General features: G+C 43.9%; 1 protein-coding gene across 1 annotated transcript in view; it reads right to left on the bottom strand.

Annotated features, from left to right (window-relative positions):
- Positions 1-9381: 9381 nt before the first annotated feature.
- Positions 9382-17500, bottom strand: part of LOC143025905 (uncharacterized) — an 11712-nt gene continuing 3593 nt past the window's right edge. The window contains exons 2-5 of the mRNA XM_076185885.1: positions 16267-16286; positions 13999-14253; positions 11902-13211; positions 9382-9425 (exon numbers count right to left, since the gene is read on the bottom strand). Coding sequence (XP_076042000.1) covers positions 9382-9425; positions 11902-13211; positions 13999-14253; positions 16267-16286 — 1629 coding nt within the window. The remainder of the gene's footprint in view (positions 9426-11901; positions 13212-13998; positions 14254-16266; positions 16287-17500) is intronic.

Here is a 17500-nt window from a genome sequence, read left to right as displayed (position 1 = left end):
CCTCAGCAGTCAGCCAAGTGCTACCTCATATACTCCAAGGTCACAAAACGCCAGGCGACCTGCGGAGCACCGGTCACGTTACCTGAGCTTGTTCCTTCTCCCACCTCACACCTTTGTATATAAGCATATGCCTTCCACTATGTATTCATTCTGCTGAAGAGGGTCACAGTGAGTGATCGAAATATACAGAACATTCAACATTAGTGTCTTCTTTTTCCGACTGTGGGATAAAAAGTTTATATATATATGTATATATATATATATATATATATATATATATACATATATGCAACATATATATTATATATATACACAATATATGTATACATATATATGTATATATATATACACATACATATATGCAACATATATATATGTATATATACATATATATACATATATATATACATATACATACATATATATGTGTGTATATATATATATATATATATATATAATATGTATACATGTATATATACATATACTTACGTCCATAATTACACACACACACACACACACACACACACATATGTATGTATATATATATGTATATATATATTTATATATATATATATATATATATATATATATATATGTATATATGAGAGACTGGATGGAAGAAGAATAAGCGAAGATGGGCTGGAACTTTTTATTGCTTATACGTTTCGACCGACTCAGTCTTCTTCAGTAAGCTGTCTAAAAACAGTTTGGAACACACATTTATACATCCGAGGATGGGAACATGGATAGGTCACCCCGCTGGCTGTCTGGGGATTCCCTTTCCCGTATCATGCATACTTTTCCCAATTATAAATAATTATAAATACAATTGGGAAACGTATGCATGATACGGAAAAGGGAATCCCCAGACAGCCAGCGGGGTGACCTGTCCATGTTCCCATCCTCGGATGTATAAATGTGTGTTCCAAACTGTTTGTAGACAGCTTAATGAAGAAGACCGAGTCGGTCGAAACGTATAAAACAATAAAAAGTTCCAGCCCATCTTCGCTTATTCTTCCTCCACCCAGTCTTTCATCTGTCTAAACCATTCATCATATATATATACATATATATATATATATATATATATATATATAAATTCATATATATATATATATATATATATACATATACTTACATACGTCCATAATTACAGACACACACACACACACACACGCACACACACACACACACACACACACACACACACACACACATATATATATATATATATATATATATATATATATATATATATATATATATAATATATATATATATACACATATTTGGGAGTGGGCAGTTGACATCGTATCTAGGTTTAGCCTCACGGGCATAAGTCTTGGTATACCAATTTTTGGTCGCCTATAGTCTTTGTGCCCCTTTTTATTCCATGGCAACCAGCAGCTGGTTGGACGGCTTCGAAAGCGAGGAGGAATTCTTCGAAGGAGGAGTAGGAGCAGCAGGAGCAGGTGGAAGTGTGGCATGAGTAAAGGCAACACCGAGAGTGGTGTTACTATTTTGTTAAGCGTCACGCTAGGTCACGTGTGCTCGTAGCATCCCCGCGTTAGGTGAGCGTGGGACGCGACCTAGAATTACTTTTAATGTGCGGCGCGTCATCACGTGACCCAGATGCTAGCAGCTGATTGGTAGACGTGCTAGGCAGACGCTTGAAGCGGCTAGGCCGCGGCCAGACAAAAGAGATTCTCTCTGACTACGCTAGTAGACGGACGAATACGCAAGCAGGTGCTGTTACAGGACACAAGAGTAAGTGTGGTATTCATTTGTTGCCGATAGTTCTCTTCCCCATTCAGCCTCCGCAACACATTCATATTCTGTGCTACATAATAAAAGAGCCAACACATTCTATGTGTTTTAGTCAATAGCCTAACCATTCGGACACTTACCATAGTGGTGGCAAGCGGTGGTTAGAGTTTGACTAACTCGTGTACACGTACCCATTCCTATTACTCAGTGAACATACATACACATTCCAAAGTCCACACTCTCCAAATACTCAGTGAACACACAGGAGTGCTAGCTAGAGCTAGGCCGGTTATTAATTGCCATGTCGCGGCGTACTAGCGTACCCGTCAGCCACCAGGCAAGGGCGCTGCAGGCAACTGCAGATGTCCCAATATTTATTTCCTCTGGGATCAACCATCATCCCACTACCAATCTGCCTGCTTGCACGGACGCGCAATCATGGCTCGCCCTGTTAGATGAAAGGTGGTCCTCCGAGATCCCGGAGGCTGATAAAATAGCCGTCACTCAGCAGAAAACTGCCGGTGATGCCGCGATTGCCGCTCGCTTAGCCAAAAGCAGGCATCCCGGTGATTGGAACGCGTTCAAACTAGCGTTCCGCACCTTTTTCTACGCGCCCGCGTCGGCTGACGCTATAGCTGATCGCTTAGCGGAGGCTACGATGCATCCAGCTGAGACGCTAACTTCTTTCGCGCTATGTCTGGCCGACATGGTCTCGGCCTACACGGTGTACCTTCCAGAGCGCGATGAGTTGGCTAATTTTATTGCGGTAACCCGCATTAAACGGGCTATGCCTTCTCAGTTCGCCACCACCCTCTCCCAGGACCAGCAAGCGTCCATCGTTGCTATTCTCCATGCGGCCATTGACTATGCCCTTCGGCATAGCTGTTCCGTCAAGACGGTATACGCAGGCGGTGCAGATTCACCCATGGCTTTGTACCCGGCCGCACCAGCCGTGACCCACCAATACCCGGCCACGGACGCCTTTTCCCACTCAACTTCACAATCACATAACATTTCCACTGTAAACAGAGTCCCAGGCTCTTCCTCTCCTCGCAATCTGCGGGGGTCAGAGACACCCTCTCGCTATTTGCAAGAGGTGGAGGTGCGCCCTCGCCATGAGCGAGAGATCGCGACGCGGCCTCACGAGGAAGCCATGCACTCGACTCACAGACATGGGGGACAAAGAAACACGTGGAAGCGTCCCAAGGGCCGTGGAAATCGCAATAGGTGGCGTCCATACTGCACCCATTGCAAGAAAGCAGGACACGCAACTGATGTGTGTTATTATAGAACACGCGGTCGACCTACCACGTGTTGCAAGTCTTGCGGGGGTGCAGGGCGGATTAGGGAGACTGAGTTTAGTGTCGGTCATGAGGCTCAGAGGGGTCTCGCAGCGAGTGGCTCGTCAAAAAACGGCCAGCGCAGGAGTGTCCACAATCCAAGGTGATGGTCGAGCAGCAGTCGGCAGTGAAAATTGTTCACGTCGATTTAGCTAGCTCCCGTACGCCGAGTGGAAGCTTAGCCATGGTCGTAGTTACCTTGTTAGAGCCACTCGCTCCTCGGTCTGTTTGTGCTCTCTTGGACACGGGAGCGGCGGTGTCTCTTATCCATAAGAGCATTTTGCCTACCGCCATGGAAGGCTCCCAGGTCGGTACCACTAGAATCATAGTGGCCGACGGTTCGAAGATGCCAAATCTTGCCAAGGTAGATGTTCCTTTTCATCTAGCTGGTTTTTCGTTCCATCCTTTCTTTATCATCCCTGCTGAAGGTTTGCCGGCCAAAATTATCTTAGGGTTTGATTTCCTCGCGGCGCACAAAGTGACGTTGACGTTCAGTCCTTTAACATTCCAAGCTAAGGGCAAGGATATTCCCGTAATCCTTGCGGGGACGGCTCAGCACTCACCACTTTCCCGGTTAAGTCAATCGAACATCAGTGGGTGCCTGGGTTCTCAGGAGGAACCGTAGGATTGATGCTCGAGAGGGCAAACGAGCTCGCTCCCGCAGGTCAGGCTTTCTCGACCCTGTTTACAGCACGCCCATATGCCGAAGGCGCCAGCCTGCTAGGCCAGGGAGTAGTAGAGCTGATCAGGATGGAAGACGGCAAGGCATGGTGTAAAGTTCCATTCCTGAACTTGGGCCCGGACACCCATGAGATTCGTAAAGACCAGGTGGTCGGAGACATTTCCCTCTTAGGGGAGATTGCGCTGATAGACGGTGGAACTAACGTCTCGGTGGGAAAGGTCCAGGCGTCTAACGTAGTGGATGGCTCTCGCGAACACAGGTTACGGTTGGAAGTAGGGAAAATTTTCCCTAATAGGCATGGCAGGGAAAGTATGGCTCTGACCTCTTTAGTGGTCAAATATGCCGATGTTTTTGCCTTACCGGGGGATCCACTTACCGTAACGCCTCACTTCCTACACGAGATTCGGACATTTGGACCGCCAGTCTACCGCAAATCTTATCCCTTTCCTCAGAAGTATAGAGGTGAGATTAGAGACCTCATTGGGGATATGCTCAGTAAGGGGATCATTCGCCCATCTCGTTCTCCTTACAATGCTCCTATTGTTCCGGTTGTGAAGAAGGATAAAACCCTTCGTCTTTGTCTTCATTTTCGTGCTCTAAATAGACACGTGGTTCATGATAGGTTCCCTCTTCCCCATATAGATTCCATGCTGCGCAGTCTCGGCTCCAGCGTCATCTTCTCTCTGCTTGACTTAAAGCAGGGCTATCTCCAGATCCCACTGATGGAAAGCAGCTGCGAGAAAACGGCATTCTCGACTCCCGAAGGGCATTACGAGTTCACGTCTCTCCTCTTTGGGTTAAAAGACGCTCCATCCTGTTTCCAAAGGGTGATGAATCAGGTGTTGTCGGGGCTCCTGGGGGTTAGTGCGATGGTGTACATGGACGACATCATTGTGCTGGGGACATCTTGGGACGACCACCTCAAGAATCTTGAGGATGTCCTTAGGAGGTTGCAGGAGGCAAACCTCTCATTGAGGCTGGAGAAATGTCATTTCTTCCAGAAGGAGGTCGCGTACCTGGGTCATGTAATATCCCAGGAAGGGATAAAGCCCCAGCCAGAGAAAGTCCAAGCCATCAAAACTTTCCCCCGGCCGACGCGTCGGAAAGAGTTGCTTTCCTTTTTGGGATTGGCGGGATACTACCGCAAGTTTATTCCACACTTCGCGGCCATTTCGTTGCCCCTGGTAGATATGACAAAGGGTGACGTCGCAGGGAAGCACAACAATTGTGTGCTTGGTACGTGGACACCTCCTCAGTTGCATGCGTTTGAGTCCCTCAAACATCATTTGTATTCAACGGTGGTCCTTCCATACCCCGACTTTACAAAACCGTTCTTACTCACCACCGACGCTAGTGCCTCGGCTATCGGGGGCGTGCTTCAGCAGGAGGGCGAAGGACGTGAGAGACGCCCACCCTCGTACTTCAGCCGCACGCTGAACACGCATGAGAGACGGTATAGCACCGTGGAGAGAGAAGCATTAGCGGCAGTGTACGGTCTCACGGTTAACCGCCCACTAATCATGGGCTACCCTGTCCGGTTGGTGAGTGATCACAGGCCATTGGTCTGGCTCTTCACTGTTAAGGGCACGAACACTCGGATACTCCGGTGGCAAATGGCCATCGCCGACTTCGACATCCAGGTCGATTACATACCCGGGAGACTGAACATTGTTGCGGACGCACTCTATCGGATACGGGGGGCTGACCACCCTATAGATGACTTCATAGTTTCGGCCGTAACCACGGGTGGCCGAGGGAACTCATGCACAAATACTGATGAGGGTACCATCACTTGGAACCAGGTTGAGATCCGAAAGGATCAGGATGCACACCCTGATTGGGGTCGAGTGAAACAGTACCTCAAAGGAGTGCCGTCAGAAGTGCCAAAGATCCCGCGCCTAAGAGTGCCAATCGGGGAGTTCCGACTTCTCCCCGACGGACTCCTATATCATGCGCGTAGGAATGCATACCAGTTGGAAGAGCTTCGTCTGGTATGCCCTGATGGAGCAAAGGCGGCAGCGTTACGTATCGCCCATTGCCTTCCGATGGCGGGCCATGGCGGAATCCAAGTTACTCTGGAACGCCTACAGAAGTTTGCCTTTTGGCCTAAGATGTCGGAGGATGTGAAGGATTTTATAAAAAAAAAATGCAAAATCTGCATTACTTGCAAACCTTCCTATGACCTCCCAGCTCCATTTGAGAGAGTACACGTTGATCTCGTTGGCCCACTAACTACCACGCTAAATGGTGCGAAGTACATCCTGACCGTAGTCGATGTGCTAACCCGCTTCCTGGTCGCTGTACCTATAAATTCAAAGGAAGCGAGGACAGTAGCCCGATCCTTTTTACAAAACGTCCTGGCCATACATGGCGCTCTAAGGCAGGTAATCTCAGATGACGGTAGTGAATTCATGAACGAGACGTTCAAAGAGGTGATGGCGATGGCAAACATCAGCCACCACAAAATCACCCCTATGCATCCCTCGAGTAATGGCATAGTTGAAAGGGTAAATGGTACAATTATAAAGATCTTACGGTCCCTAGTTCAGGATAATCAAACCGGCTGGGACCAAAAGCTTCCTCTGGCGGTGTTGGCGTACAATTCCGCGTACCATAGAGTCCTCAGAGATTCCCCTCATTTCCTCCTTTTTCACAGAGACCCTATCCTACCTATAACTGAGTTCACCAGGCCAAGTGCCCCTTGGTACAACGCCGAAAACTTAGCAGCCGAGAAAATGGCGTTAGCAAATGCATGTTTCGACAGGTGCCAAAAGTTCATAGAGGCTGCCACTATTGACAGGCACACGAAACGGCTCAGGGCTAGAGTAAAGCAGCTCGCCCTTGGAGACAGAGTGTACGTAACCACCAAACCTAGACAGGGGGTGTCAAAGAAACTTCAGCCATTGTACCAGGGCCCCTATAGAATACTCAAACGAGTGAGCGATGTCATTTAGGCCATCAAACATATAAGGTCGGGACGTGAGTTCTGTGTCCACACGGACCGGATCAAACTCGAGGGCAATCTCTCTGTGTGTGAGAATAAGAACGTACGACGTGCTTTCCCCACACATGAGCAAGAGGTTACAGACCTACTACAGGATAGTAATGGTTGCACTAATCCTGAGTAGCGAGTCTTACCCCTCCGAGTGACACCACTCGTGAGAAGGATTTCAACCTACCATCAGAGTAGAGACTTTCTCTTCGCACCTGCCGTCATTTGGCAGCGATCAGGTACATATTAGCTTTCTGCCATGGCATTATTTCCCCTAGTGTCTGAAATATTTCATGATAATAATGTTGTTGTATGTAAATATGTATGTGAATGTGATCCACTCGTAACCCCCCCCCCCTCTTCTGTGCCAAGTTTCTGCCGCTGCTCATTTTTACAGCTCTGCAAAGCATAAGTCTGTAGCAGGCAGCTAAACCCCTTGTGGCATGGAGCGGTTGGAGCTCCGCAGCGCGTCGACAGGATGAACCAGCACTTACATGCACACGCACCAGGTTGACGGGAAAACAATGGATTAGACACAGCCATGTGACCTTTCCGTGGACGACATACACGTAAGTTGGAACTTGTCATGTCAACATTTTTTTTCTTTCCCTTTTCAGTTGTGCTCATATTCCCCATTTGTGACAATATCAATATACTTCCTTAACAACCTACCTCGGTTGCAAAACAGCAACCCCCCCCCCCCAATCTGGGACAATATTCTGCTGTTGTTGCCTTTTGCAGGTTACCCGTTTCTGCCGGACGAGGGACGTAGAACACCCCCCAGATGACAAGAGGGCTAAGCACCGCCAAGTGAAGGACACCAGCCTTTCTCATGACAACCCCATCGCCTGCAGAGGGGCAGAAGACCTTGTATCTTTATTTCCCTTTTTTTTTTTTTTTTTTCGTTGGCATTTTGCCGCGGAGGGTTTTTTCATCGTAGTGATTGACGTCACTAGGTGACCCATCGTGGTGGGCCACCTCTTGACGTCGTAAACATCGGTTTTTTCCTTACGCTGAATTGTATTGTGCTTCGGTGGCTGTCGCTGAGTTTTGTTGGCGGGGGGAGGGATGTGGCATGAGTAAAGCCAACTCCGAGTGAGTAAAGGCAACGCCGAGAGTGGCGTTACTATTTTGTTAAGCGTCACGCTAGGTCACGTGTGCTCGTAGCATCCCCGCGTTAGGTGAGCGTGGGACGCGACCTAGAATTACTATTAATGTGCGGCGCGTCATCACGTGACCCAGATGCTAGCAGCTGATTGGCAGACATGCTAGGCAGACGCTTGAAGCGGCTAGGACGCGGCCAGACAAAAGAGATTCTCTCTGACTACGCTAGTAGACGGACGTATACGCAAGCAGGTACTGTTACAGGACACAGGAGTAAGTGTGGTATTCATTTGTTGCCGATAGTTCTCTTCCCCATTCAGCCTCCGCAACACATTCATATTCTGTGCTACATAATAAGAGAGCCAACACATTCTATGTGTTTTAGTCAATAGCCTAACCATTCGGACACTTACCATAGAAGTGTCTCTTCGATCCTCACCGACTTCTTCGAGATTGGAGAGATTTTGGGATCAGGATCCTTCGGTTGGGTTTACAGAGCAGTCACAAGGTCGACTGGACAAGCTGTGGCTATCAAGTGCCAGCTGGAACAAGTCTGCTTCGAGGCCATCGACAATGAGATTGATGCCTTCAGAACTATCGGCGATCACCCCAACGTCATCAGCATGCACGAAGTGTTCAGAGACGATGACAACGAGCAAATGTACCTCGTCCTCGAACTCATGGATTTGTCCCTCGAGAGTGCTGTTCAGAAGATGGCTTCTCAAGGCTTCTCCTTCACCGAGGGTGAAGTGAAATCGATCTGGCTCCAGTGTCTTACAGGCCTTCGCTACATCCACAGAATTGGATTCCTTCACTGCGATTTGGCCGCTAGGAACATCCTTCTGGACAGATCTGGCGCAGTTAAGATTACCGACTTCGGACTTGCAGATCGGCGTGAAGATAGCGACTTCCGCAAACGAAAGCACGACCTTTTTGACCTCGGCATCGTCTTTATCTTCAGTGTGACTCAGGAAAGAGTCGATAACTTTTATGATCTCGACGGTAGGGTCAGTCCATCGGGAATGCAACTTGTAGAACAAATGTTCTCCGGTTCAGGTTCAGCCCAAAAAGCTCTGAAATCAAGATATTTTACTCAGAAGCCTTACCCACAGAGCCCTCTAATCGGCCACATCCTTTCTGGTTCAGAGAAACCAACGGACATTTCTTCTGATTGTTGAATTTTCAAAAAATTCTACTTACGGAAAATATAATACTTCGTTTTCCTTCTTGCCTATTTTCAGGCTTTCAAATTTTTAAACGATTCAAGAATTGATGTTTTACGCTAAAATAACTACAAACTCTGCAATTGCTGCTGATGACAACGTGGTGAAATTTTGAAGAAAAAAAATTATTTGTCGAAAAAAAAATTAAAATTCAACTATTAATAATTCTTCAAAAGACAATTTAGGAACTACATTACCAAGGAATGAAAATTTTTGATTCCGTTCAGCTTTTTGAAGATTAACAAAACATGTTCACTCATGTAAAAGAAATCGCTATATTTTGATTACAAGAAAGCAGAAGACTATGAAATACTTCACTGGTTTGTCAAAAAGCACAAGGAAATCAAATTCCAATATTCTACAAGAATTATTTTAGAAACAGGCTAGTTAAGTCACTTAATATCAGACATCACTAAATAACAAAATTCTGAATTATAGTAATTTTCTAGAACATTAACTAGAACATCGTGTTTTAGTATCTAAAAACACGCTTCATTCTAGCTGCTCTGTGAAACCCATCCCTTGGGAAATGTGTTTCCCTCAGCTGAATAAAATCCTCTAGTGTATATATATATATATATATATATATATATATATATATATATACATTATATATATATATATATATACATTATATATATACATATATATATTATATATATTATATATATATACATATATATATACATATCTATGTATATGTAAATATATATATATATATATATACACACAAATATATATACATATATATATATACATATATATATATATATATATATATATATATATATATATATATGTAAGAGAAGATTTGGAATCTGGGATCCATATTGGAAAACAGCAAACACCAGATTCAATTGAAGGGTTTATTTGCCCGACGTTTCGATTCCCGTCCAGGAATCGTCTTCAGGGGGTATAACGGTTACAAGAATGTGAACTCCTTATGAATCGCTGAAATGGTGAACCTGGGAAAGGTTCACCCTTTCAGTCAATTGTACAACGCATACAATACAATAATAAAATAAAAATAAAATAAAATAACATACAATAAAAATACATTACAATGCCAATTACAGTAAAATAAAAATTACAATTTTGAACATAAAACAAACGAAGAAAAAGTGACCATAGGTGACACCTAGTAAACAACAACAGGACAAAGAGTAAATAGAGGTGCACCAAATGTCCGCACTGAAGAATCAGGAACACACGACTAAATTAAAAACAAAAATGCACTACAAAATACAAATAAAATGCATGGCTGTGAACAAAAACAAAAGTAGCAAAAAGACTAGCGTGACACAACGTGAATACTTCAGAACATACAATAAGGACCAAATGTCCGCAACGAAATGTCAGGGGGGGGGGGGTAAACGGCTAAATTACAACCAAACAAATAAAACCAAACAAAATACAAAGAGTAAATGGCAGTGTGACAAAAAACATCAAAACGAAACCCAAAAGTAAAGGCAGAACATAATTCAAAGACGTAAAAGAAAGAAGGTGGACCAAATGTCCGCCGAAGTAGGAAGTGGTGGACAAGCGGGAAAAAGGGGGGCTCAATAACAAATGACTACATTACAAGCAGACAAATAAAAAGCAAAGAAGAATGAACGTAGAAAAAGGGGGAAGCAAACTACAAATGTAAAGTCAAAGGAAGGGTGGGGGGAGTCGAAGAGGTGCATTGGGAGATCGCTTACGAGAAAGGAAGTCAGCCAAAAGCCAAGTGGTGAACAAAAGACAGGTCGAAAAGAAGCAACGGAGAAAAGAAAAAGAAAACAGGACAGAGGAATTAGCCTGTGTTACTCCTCGTGCCTAGATAAATAGGGTTGAGGTCAATGCACCTGTTTATGCAGTTGCTCTTAGTTTCCCATGCTTCGAGGAAAAGTCTTTTCTTTTTATTATTTTCTTTATGTAGAGTTGTAGCTCCATCCCAATCAATCATGTGTTGGTGTTCTGTAGTGTGTTTGTACAGGGCCGATTTCGGATCTTCTCGTCTAACTGCACGTTGGTGTTCCTGTACTCTAGTGGACAGTTTCTTTTGTGTTTCTCCTACGTAAACCGTGTCACAGTCCGTGCAGCTTATTTGGTAAACTAGACCGGCCTGTTGAGTAGGTTCTTCGGTGTCTTTTACTTTGGTGAGATTTCTGTGTAAGGTGTTGCGGGGTTTGTGTGCTACTTGTATTCCTTTGTCACGTAAGACTCTAGCAGTGACCTCTGAAGCTCCTTTGATGTAGGGGATAGTGACTCTAGGCGTGATATGTGGTCTCTGTTGTGGGGTCTCGGTGGGTCGTGCTTTTGTCCATTTCCGTATGGTACTGCTGGAATAGCCGTTGTTCCGGAAGACATGTAAAAGGTGTTTTCTTTCGGCCTTCTTGGATTCCACAGAAGAACAGACTTTATCAGCTCTGTTCCATAAAGTCCTGATGACACTCCTTTTGTGGCCATCTGGATGGTAGCTATCAAAGTCCAACAGTCTATCAGTGTGGGTGGGCTTTCTGTAGACACTTGTACCAAGGGTGTCACCTTCACGCTTGACGCAGACGTCCAGGAACGGCAGTTGGAAATCTTTCTCCAGTTCCATTGTGAATTGAATGGCCGGTTCAACACTGTTGATGTAACTGAAGAAAGGCTCCACGTCCTTGCTGTCCAAAATGGCGAACACATCATCAACGTATCTAGTCCACAGTTTTAGCGAAGTAGCATAAGCACTTAGAAGTTGAGCTTCCAGTCTTTGCATCACTACTTCAGCCACCACAACTGAAATAGGCGATCCCATCGGTGTGCCCTTACGCTGGTGGTAGGTGTGATCCCTGAAGCGGAAATAAGTGGAGTCAAGGCACAGGGATATGAGTCTCATGAGTTCTGACACGGAAAGTTTCTGGTTATCCAAGAATCCCCGGTTGTCCTCCATGGCCGACTTCAGCGCACTTTTGGCCAAATCTCGTGGGATGGACGTAAACATGGACTGAACATCAAAGGAAACCAAGACATCCCCACTCCTTAAGTTAAGTCCTTTGATTCTTTCAATGAAGTCAGCTGAATTCTGAAGCATATGTGGTGAATCAGTCACTAGAGGTCTGAGAAGTTTAGCCAAGTACAAAGCAAGATGGTATGTCGGAGAATTTCTAAAAGCTACTATGGGTCGAAGGGGAATATTTTCTTTGTGGACTTTTGGTAACCCATAGAACTTAGGGATGGTAGAATCTCCTGGCCTCATTTTCTTCCACTCGTCATCATTTATGATCCGATTTTCTCTGAGTTCTTTCAGCTCTCGTTCAACTTTGGCCTGTAGCTTCTTTGTGGGGTCTTGAGGTACGATGGTGTAAGTCTGGGTATCTTGAAGTAACGCCAGAGCCTTCTGGTCATAGTCTTCCTTGTCCAAAACGACAGTTGACCTCCCTTTGTCGCTGGTTAAAACAACAATTGAGCGATCTCTGCGTAGTTCCGCTAAAGCTTTGGTTTCTTCAGTGGTCAGGGAACGACTTGTCTGTTTGGATTTCAGTGCTCCTACGATTTTAGTTCTGACGGCCTGTTTGTCCTCAGAAGTGCCTTCCATCATGTTCACTCCTAACTCTGCAGCGGCCAGGAATTCAGCGTGGTTGACTTTGCCTTGAACATTAAAGTTAAGGCCCCTGGCCAGCACATTATTTTCTGCATCCGAAAGCTGTCTACTGGAGAGATTGGTCACCCATCTTGGAGGAGCAGGTGGTCTAATGTCTAGCAACCGTTGGAACTTGGACTCAAGGGAACTCCGCTTGCTTGAAGACTTGGACTGGCTGAGATTGGAGATCTTTTCAAGTATTGTGTCAAAATGGGTTGCCTGTAGTAAAGAGGCGCATTGGTTCTTGAAGGTGGTGATGTCTCTATTGAAGCGATGGATTCTACTGTGATGATGGTCTATGGCGCATTTCAGAAGTCGGCGACCACAGGCCTCTGCTTCTTCCTTGGCTTTTCTAGTGTTGACAGGAGGTCTAACTCTAGCGAAAGAGGGGAGGGTATTGCGATTACGGCACAATTGACAAAAACGTAGCTGCTCGCGGATGACGGATTTCTTGAGTTCACAGTTCTCCCATTTCCTGACTGTGTTGAGCACTTCAACACTGTAATGTTGTTCAATGTAAGAGAAGATTTGGAATCTGGGATCCATATTGGAAAACAGCAAACACCAGATTCAATTGAAGGGTTTATTTGCCCGACGTTTCGATTCCCGTCCAGGAATCGTCTTCAGGGGGTATAACGGTTACAAGAATGTGAACTCCTTATGAATCGCTGAAATGGTAAACCTGGGAAAGGTTCACCCTTGCAGTCAATTGTACAACGCATCCAATACAAAAATAAAATAAAAAATAAAATAAAATAACATACAATAAAAATACATTACAATGCCAATTACAGTAAAATAAAAATTACAATTTTGAACATAAAACAAACGAAGAAAAAGTGACCATAGGTGACACCTAGTAAACAACAACAGGACAAAGAGTAAATAGAGGTGCACCAAATGTCCGCACTGAAGAATCAGGAACACACGACTAAATTAAAAACAAAAATGCACTACAAAATACAAATAAAATGCATGGCTGTGAACAAAAACAAAAGTAGCAAAAAGACTCTAGCGTGACACAACGTGAATACTTCAGAACATACAATAAGGACCAAATGTCCGCAACGAAATGTCAGGGGGGGGGGTAAACGGCTAAATTACAACCAAACAAATAAAACCAAACAAAATACAAAGAGTAAATGGCAGTGTGACAAAAACATCAAAACATTATTATTGTATTGTATGCGTTGTATGCGTTGTACAATTGACTGAAAGGGTGAACCTTTCCCAGGTTCACCATTTCAGCGATTCATAAGGAGTTCACATTCTTGTAACCGTTATACCCCCTGGTGGTGATGTCTCTATTGAAGCGATGGATTCTACTGTGATGATGGTCTATGGCGCATTTCAGAAGTCGGCGACCACAGGCCTCTGCTTCTTCCTTGGCTTTTCTAGTGTTGACAGGAGGTCTAACTCTAGCGAAAGAGGGGAGGGTATTGCGATTACGGCACAATTGACAAAAACGTAGCTGCTCGCGGATGACGGATTTCTTGAGTTCACAGTTCTCCCATTTCCTGACTGTGTTGAGCACTTCAACACTGTAATGTTGTTCAATGTAAGAGAAGATTTGGAATCTGGGATCCATATTGGAAAACAGCAAACACCAGATTCAATTGAAGGGTTTATTTGCCCGACGTTTCGATTCCCGTCCAGGAATCGTCTTCAGGGGGTATAACGGTTACAAGAATGTGAACTCCTTATGAATCGCTGAAATGGTGAACCTGGGAAAGGTTCACCCTTTCAGTCAATTGCACAACGCATACAATACAATAATAAAATAAAAATAAAATAAAATAACATACAATAAAAATACATTACAATGCCAATTACAGTAAAATAAAAATTACAATTTTGAACATAAAACAAACGAAGAAAAAGTGACCATAGGTGACACCTAGTAAACAACAACAGGACAAAGAGTAAATAGAGGTGCACCAAATGTCCGCACTGAAGAATCAGGAACACACGACTAAATTAAAAACAAAAATGCACTACAAAATACAAATAAAATGCATGGCTGTGAACAAAAACAAAAGTAGCAAAAAGACTCTAGCGTGACACAACGTGAATACTTCAGAACATACAATAAGGACCAAATGTCCGCAACGAAATGTAAGTGGGGGGGTAAACGGCTAAATTACAACCAAACAAATAAAACCAAACAAAATACAAAGAGTAAATGGCAGTGTGACAAAAAACATCAAAACGAAACCCGAAAGTAAAGGCAGAACATAATTCAAAGACGTAAAAGAAAGAAGGTGGACCAAATGTCCGCCGAAGTAGGAAGTGGTGGACAAGCGGGAAAAAAAGGGGGGCTCAATAACAAATGACTACATTACAAGCAGACAAATAAAAAGCAAAGAAGAATGAACGTAGAAAAAGGGGGGAAGCAAACTACAAATGTAAAGTCAAAGGAAGGGTGGGGGGAGTCGAAGAGGTGCATTGGGAGATCGCTAACGAGAAAGGAAGTCAGCCAAAAGCCAAGTGGTGAACAAAAGACAGGTCGAAAAGAAGCAACGGAGAAAAGAAAAAGAAAACAGGACAGAGGAATTAGCCTGTGTTACTCCTCGTGCCTAGATAAATAGGGTTGAGGTCAATGCACCTGTTTATGCAGTTGCTCTTAGTTTCCCATGCTTCGAGGAAAAGTCTTTTCTTTTTATTATTTTCTTTATGTAGAGTTGTAGCTCCATCCCAATCAATCATGTGTTGGTGTTCTGTAGTGTGTTTGTACAGGGCCGATTTCGGATCTTCTCGTCTAACTGCACGTTGGTGTTCCTGTACTCTAGTGGACAGTTTCTTTTGTGTTTCTCCTACGTAAACCGTGTCACAGTCCGTGCAGCTTATTTGGTAAACTAGACCGGCCTGTTGAGTAGGTTCTTCGGTGTCTTTTACTTTGGTGAGATTTCTGTGTAAGGTGTTGCGGGGTTTGTGTGCTACTTGTATTCCTTTGTCACGTAAGACTCTAGCAGTGACCTCTGAAGCTCCTTTGATGTAGGGGATAGTGACTCTAGGCGTGATATGTGGTCTCTGTTGTGGTGTCTCGGTGGGTCGTGCTTTTGTCCATTTCCGTATGGTACTGCTGGAATAGCCGTTGTTCCGGAAGACATGTAAAAGGTGTTTTCTTTCGGCCTTCTTGGATTCCACAGAAGAACAGACTTTATCAGCTCTGTTCCATAAAGTCCTGATGACACTCCTTTTGTGGCCATCTGGATGGTAGCTATCAAAGTCCAACAGTCTATCAGTGTGGGTGGGCTTTCTGTAGACACTTGTACCAAGGGTGTCACCTTCACGCTTGACGCAGACGTCCAGGAACGGCAGTTGGAAATCTTTCTCCAGTTCCATTGTGAATTGAATGGCCGGTTCAACACTGTTGATGTAACTGAAGAAAGGCTCCACGTCCTTGCTGTCCAAAATGGCGAACACATCATCAACGTATCTAGTCCACAGTTTTAGCGAAGTAGGTGCAGCACTTAGAAGTTGAGCTTCCAGTCTTTGCATCACTACTTCAGCCACCACAACTGAAATAGGCGATCCCATCGGTGTGCCCTTACGCTGGTGGTAGGTGTGATCCCTGAAGCGGAAATAAGTGGAGTCAAGGCACAGGGATATGAGTCTCATGAGTTCTGACACGACCTGACACGACCTGACACGACCTGTCTTTTGTTCACCACTTGGCTTTTGGCTGACTTCCTTTCTCGTTAGCGATCTCCCAATGCACCTCTTCGACTCCCCCCACCCTTCCTTTGACTTTACATTTGTAGTTTGCTTCCCCCCTTTTTCTACGTTCATTCTTCTTTGCTTTTTATTTGTCTGCTTGTAATGTAGTCATTTGTTATTGAGCCCCCCTTTTTTTCCCGCTTGTCCACCACTTCCTACTTCGGCGGACATTTGGTCCACCTTCTTTCTTTTACGTCTTTGAATTATGTTCTGCCTTTACTTTCGGGTTTCGTTTTGATGTTTTTTGTCACACTGCCATTTACTCTTTGTATTTTGTTTGGTTTTATTTGTTTGGTTGTAATTTAGCCGTTTACCCCCCCCCCCTGACATTTCGTTGCGGACATTTGGTCCTTATTGTATGTTCTGAAGTATTCACGTTGTGTCACGCTAGAGTCTTTTTGCTACTTTTGTTTTTGTTCACAGCCATGCATTTTATTTGTATTTTGTAGTGCATTTTTGTTTTTAATTTAGTCGTGTGTTCCTGATTCTTCAGTGCGGACATTTGGTGCACCTCTATTTACTCTTTGTCCTGTTGTTGTTTACTAGGTGTCACCTATGGTCACTTTTTCTTCGTTTGTTTTATGTTCAAAATTGTAATTTTTATTTTACTGTAATTGGCATTGTAATGTATTTTTATTGTATGTTATTTTATTTTATTTTTATTTTATTATTGTATTGTATGCGTTGTGCAATTGACTGAAAGGGTGAACCTTTCCCAGGTTCACCATTTCAGCGATTCATAAGGAGTTCACATTCTTGTAACCGTTATACCCCCTGAAGACGATTCCTGGACGGGAATCGAAACGTCGGGCAAATAAACCCTTCAATTGAATCTGGTGTTTGCTGTTTTCCAATATATATATATATATATATATATATACATATATACATATACATATATATTTATATATATACATACATAAATACACACACACACACACACACACACACACATATATATATATATATATATATATATATATATATATACATATTATATATATGTATATACATATATACAAAGGATTACAAAGGCGGAGCATGCCGACAGGAGACCTTTTGATCCAT

This window comes from Oratosquilla oratoria, chromosome 6 (genome assembly GCF_046742065.1).
Source record: "Oratosquilla oratoria isolate Oo_2021 chromosome 6, ASM4674206v1, whole genome shotgun sequence".
Classification (NCBI taxonomy): Eukaryota; Metazoa; Arthropoda; class Malacostraca; order Stomatopoda; family Squillidae; genus Oratosquilla; species Oratosquilla oratoria.
Note: the sequence above shows the minus strand (reverse complement) of the source record. Positions and strands in the feature narration are given on the sequence as shown.